Source organism: Mercenaria mercenaria, chromosome 14 (assembly GCF_021730395.1).
Source record: "Mercenaria mercenaria strain notata chromosome 14, MADL_Memer_1, whole genome shotgun sequence".
Lineage (NCBI taxonomy): Eukaryota > Metazoa > Mollusca > Bivalvia > Venerida > Veneridae > Mercenaria > Mercenaria mercenaria.
The window spans coordinates 71,939,075-71,945,074 of NC_069374.1; the positions used below are offsets into that span (position 1 = coordinate 71,939,075).

Sequence of the window (6,000 nt, forward strand, 5' to 3'; positions counted from 1 at the left end):
GCAAATACGCAGCTTATCTGGAGCTCTGTGTTTAGGTATATTTTGACATATCTGTACCTTGTAAGAATTTTTTTTTCTTTTTGGTTAAATTTCTTTCCTTTGTTGTTCCTGTCCTTTGGACTTAGATATTTTTTCTGAGGACCTTCTTGTCCTCAAGTGCAATGATAACAGGTGGGAGATATCCTTTCCGCAGCCTTAACTACTAAAACGTATTAGCGTCTGATGGCCCTTTCACGCTTCCGTAGAAAGAACATTTATTCACGAAACTTATTTTGAAAATATTTCTGAAATGTCTAGGTTTGCAGCTCTCAAATACGGTTATATCTTAAATCTGAGGCATATACTGACACTCTCAGACAACATCAAAAATGACAATTTGAGCGATTTGATGAAGTTCCGAAATTATCAATGTGCCCTTGGTCTGTTACGGACCCCTTTGGGATTTGTGTTTATCCAGAGCTCAAATACTTTTTAATAGATTAAAAGCTGACATGCTGTACTAAAGCCCAGGTTATTTCAATTCGTGATAAAGTGCTGAAAATTGGCTCCCCAATAGCCAAAAAAAAAAAAAAAAATAGAAGTCCACGCGCATACATTTAGACGGGGTGACCCCTGCGCGTGACCCCTGACTATCTACGAATCAAAATGCGGCTTTCGTTTTCAAGTTTAGCATTTCTACTTCCATTTTATTTACTTCCGGAAATAGCTGAAGGTCGAGTGACGTCATTTTCTGTGTTGTCAAAAACATACATATACCTGGCGAGGTTGCATAGATATGTGCTGGCCGTCCTAAGGATATAGGACCATCATGGCCCTCTTGTTTAACTTTTTATTTCAAAATTTATATAAGATCATTTATCCAAATTAGAGTTGTTCTAATAACTAGAAATTGATATATATTATATTTTGTGTTTATAACAAAAAAATGTGGTACCACATAACCAAATTTATTACGACCCATTAGACATTAAACTTACCAGGTGTTCTGATCTCTTGGTCATTTCTGTAAATGAAATTTAATTGTTTTGTTTCATTTGCAAATAAAGGCTGAAAATGCTGAGACAGACAAACTACGTCAGCTGTATGAACCGACAGTTCCTCACCGATCACCGAGATTAACCGGAGTTCAAGGAGCAAAGAAACGAAAGAGTTCAGGCCTGTGGGGAAAAATCATGGAGACGTTAGTCACACCATCAAAGAAATACATGTTTGGAAATAGAAAATAGTCTTCAACTTGTACACAAAACTTTGGTTTTAATCAGTAGCAAAAGAAACAAGAAAGAATGATATAAATATATTAGAATAGTAAATCAATGCAACAATGAAATATGTGTTTGGAAATGAAGAGTAGATTGTAATTTGTAAATTATGAGTAACAATGAAATTCTCATCTATTGTAAATGAAATGAAATTTTTTGTTAATTGTTTATGTGCAACTTGCATTCAGAGACCGTTCAAGGAATAGACAGAAAGTTATCTCTTAACACAGACAGTCTCTTAAAGATATCCAGTGGCCATTTTTCACTAAAATGTTTTATCTTTAAATGTATAAAGTCCTGATGTATTTAACTTTACTAAATATATAAATTAAGTTTGCATATAGATTTACATTCATAATTAAATGTCATGCAGTAACTGTTGTTCATCAAAAAAAAGCCAATTTTTTTTAGTGGTAGTACAAATTTTTACTATGTTTATCTATACATGTATACAGTGTGTACTGTTTTAAACCTAATGCATAGTACTGTTACTACTCAAAAACTTGTTAATTTTATGTTAACATACACTATATGAAGTTATTGTTCATGTTTTTAAATGTGAAATTTGGATGTAATATATCTTTGAAACAACATAATATGTACTTTAGGAATACAGAAGGAACTGAAAAAGTGGTCTTCTTACACAAATGGTCTCTTAATAAAACATTATTTGTTCTGTAACAATGCAGAAAGAACTGGAAAAGTGATCTCTTAATGCAAGTGGTCTCTTAATAAATACTGATTTCCCAAGCAGGGGTCTCGCTAGGCCCAATTTTTTGGGAGAAGTCACTTCTCCCTCAAGCTGATTTAGGGACAAGTGGGGAGACTCCATAAATTTTTTATATTTCTGTCTCTAGTGATTCGATGACCATTCATTTTCTTAGTTACATCATTTCCCATACAGTGATTATTGTTTCATTACAAAATCCTGAAAAAAAGTTGTTTTCTGGTCAAGACGGCGCTGTATCTAACCCGCCAATTTTTTTGTGCCATATCGTGTAATATGTGAATGCAGGATGAAAAGGGGTTTATTATTGATACCGAGTCACCACTTGTGTGAACAGTCTCTCATTCGAATAAAACTGAAAGTAAACCGTGTCAAACCTAGAAATACATATTCAAATCAATTTATCCATCAGGCAGTTTTATGACTTTATACTTTACATGTCGTTCTTTTACCATGGATTATAGGGTACGAAATAATTGTGTCTAATTCCAATTAATCGCATGGTTAATCAACAGTTTCTTTAGAAAACAACTGGCACATGTTGACAGTTATACATTAAGTGTCAAAGACGTAACTGCAGCGCTAATTGGCCGATTACAATCGCCTCTGGTGAAACGGATAATTTGATTCGCTTTCAAACTTCTCGCAAAAATCTCACAAGTATCTGAAGTAGGCGGAGCTTAAATTATGCTATCGGTGTGTGTGTATGTGTATTCAACACACATTATGACATGGTGCAAATTGTCAACAGATTAGCGAGTGCGGATCGAAAAAAAAATCGGGCGACTTGAATTTCGTTTTGAGTTTAGATTTGAGCGAAGTTTGAAGCTACAAAGCAACTATTTCGCTCAAGTCACTCACTCGCGAGACCCCTGCCAAGCAATTTCGACTGTAATAATAATAAATGTTAATTCCTTTGTCATGTACAAGTTTGTCAAGTGTTCATTAACACCAGTGGTTGGGAATTTTTTTTTAATAGTGCCCCTTGATTCCTGATCTCAATTTACGCTTTTCTTTTGTGATGGGCTCAGCCTCGTTAAGAAGTTTACAACATGCCCATTCATACTTCTGGTTGCTGTAACTTTAGAACAGACCAGAGTATTTGCTTTATCTTCAGTTACAATTGCCAAAGTAGAGCTGATACCATAGATTGGACAAAGGTGTTTGCACAATTTTTTTAGAAGAGCAAATCCTAATTATGGCCATTTATTGAGTACAACTGATGCATGAAAGTTTTTTTCCACCAGCTGCTGTTTGACAACAGTTGCTCATTCTATGAAAAGTCCAAGAAGCCATTGTTTTGAAGCCATTGCTTAAATTTAGCATCCCACATGGCCTTCCCAACCACTGTGACACATGGTGCTAAACTGGTTGAAAAGGTGCAAGAACTAAGGCTTATGTATTTTTAAGGAAAACAGTTCTGTTAAATTTTAGCAATTAGCACTAAAAGCTTGTTATTTTGTTGGCTTAGATGTGTGTTGTTTTGGTTTAAATGGCTATTTGGTGGGGACGTTAATTAATGAATTTCAAACTTTATAGGGCATATGTGGAGGTAATTGGGAATTCTATCGGTTTGTTTTGACTTCTTTTCTGTATTGATGAAACTAAGAAGTACTGATAATTCACGCATGTGTTTTGGGAACGGGACTTTTGAGATAAACATGTTTGAATTACCAAGTTCCAACTATTATGTCATTTTAGAGGACAATCAAATTGGTTATGATTGAAGTCTTAAAATTATTTAAAAAATATACTTCTCATAGCTCTTGATCAGATTATTCTGCATTATTTTTATGCCCCGGCATCTACTGATGCGGGAGGCATATAGTGATTGACATGTCCGTCCGTCCGTATGAGGTTAACCAAATGGGACCGTTTCGTCTAGCATCAATACCCCTTACTAGAATGACTAGAAACTAATGCAGATGTAACCTGTGACCATTCCTCATCTTCAGACATCACCTGACCTCAGTTTGACCTTGACCTTGAACTTGATCTCGTTTTGGACTTAGGTTGCTTTGTATCGACAAGGATGCCACCGGGGGCATCAAGCGTTTATTGAACGCAGCTTCTTGTTATTTTGATGATTTGAGATTTTTAGTTTTTGCAGAGCTTTCCCAGAAAAAATGATTTCTGTTTGTCCAACTGATGTCATAAAAATGTGTGTTATAATGGGAAAAAAGGGCCATCAAATAATTATATTTGAATTTCTGCTTATAAAGGCAGTTTTAAGAATTGAATTACTTTTTCAGGGAAAAAAATACACTTAACAAAATATCAAATTGGTCCCAAAACACCATTGGAATGATTTCAGTACTTACTTGGTTCAAACATTTTGGGCATTGTGATGTTACAGTGTATTTATGATTTTTTAGTTAAACTATTTGAAGAATTAGGTACCCATTTGTCAGAATCTGTTTCTGCATCTATCATCCTATTTAGCATCACATATATAATGGGAAAGTTTTGTAATTCAGAATTATTGACCTGTTTGTACTGGCTTACGTACTGTCATTTTCATTGTTATGACTTTTATAGACAGGGCTTTTTAATTTTTGAAATAGCAAGTTCATAGCTAACAGCAGGCTTTCATAGATCACTAGAAGATAGAATTCACTTTACATGCTGTTTTTATTGGCAACAGTTTAAATCTTTATTGATAGTTATACCAATGGTAGAAAATACATTTTGCAAAGTGGTTCAGCTAACACTTAAAAGAAATAGTTTGTTTCCGGTAACATGCTAAAAAATAATTAGGGTAGTTACTAATAGGTCGGTAATTTTTTTTTTTTTTTTTTTTTTTTTTTTTATTAAGTGGAACTTTTCGGAAATTATTGTCAAAAAATGAATACAAATAAGGGGTTATACCTTCAGAGCATGAGTAAGTTGATTTCTAACATCACTGACCATGTATAAAGCATAAAAAGTGCAGTTTTGCTACTTTTTGTTTAAAGGCCATAAAAACAGTTCGGGTCGGCCAAAAATTTAGGGTAGGTCGGGATACCGGAAACAAACATTTTTATTTAGGCCTAAGGACTGCAGAGTTATACATTTTGTTGTGTGAAATAGAAGTTCTTAATCTCTCTAAAGCAGTTTTCCAGTTTTAAATATGGCTTACAGACTAAGTGCAACATACTCATAAATATTTAATGAATTACATGTTAGTAGCTCTGAATGAAATCTGCTCCATGTTTGTTATTATTAATATATTATTAATATTATTTTGCATGTTTGTTGAATCTAGTAATTTTTAAAGTGATTTTCTCTTTATTTGTTTAAGATTCTTTTAACTGTCTGAAATGTTTCAAATCTGTATAGAAAAAAAAACAGTTGTACTTTTTTAATTCATTCAAACTTTTGTTATTTTATTCTAGGTTGGTTGAAATAAACATTTAACTATAATTTGTCTGCTTGTTCCTACTTTAATACATACTTAAGAAAGGTCTTTTGGCTTTCTTTACTCTTTGTTCAACCTCTTATTCTGTAACAATTTTTAGCTTGACTATTTGAAGAATAGTACGAGCTATTCTATTCACCCTGGCGTTGGCATCGGTGTCACACTTTGGTTAAAGTTTTGCATGCAAGTACATATGGCTATCATTTAAAGGTAAATAGCTTTGAAACTTATTCTTTTCCCCCTAGGTCAGTTACCAACCTCACTTGGTCAAGTCCCATAACTCTTGACATTGTATTTTGGCCAAATTATGCCCCCTTTTGGGCTTAGAAAATCCTGGTTAAAGTTTTTAAGTACATATAGCTAATATTTAAAGGCATATAGCTTTGAAACTTATTTTTTTATTTTTCTAGGTCAATTACCAACCTTACTGGCTCAAGTCCCATAAGTCGGACATGTATTTTTGGCAAATAATGCCTCCTTTTGGACTTAGAAAATCCTGGTTAAAATTTTGCATGCAAGTTGCTGTCTCCTAAACTAATGCAGGTATTGATTTGAAACTTCACATGTGTATAAGGATTTATAAAACTAGGTGATAGCATCCAGTCCCATAACTCTGA

The 6,000-nt window shown here is 33.8% G+C and overlaps 1 protein-coding gene across 3 annotated transcripts in view; it reads left to right on the forward strand.

The window, feature by feature from the left end:
- Positions 1-5,386, forward strand: part of LOC123527636 (myb-like protein X) — a 43,601-nt gene extending 38,215 nt beyond the window's left edge. For all 3 annotated transcript variants that reach the window (XM_053523866.1, XM_053523867.1, XM_053523868.1), the window contains exon 7: positions 1,047-5,386. In XM_053523866.1, the coding sequence (XP_053379841.1) occupies positions 1,047-1,226 (180 nt within the window). In that variant the 3' untranslated portion in view covers positions 1,227-5,386. The remainder of the gene's footprint in view (positions 1-1,046) is intronic.
- The last annotated feature ends 614 nt before the right edge of the window (positions 5,387-6,000 follow it).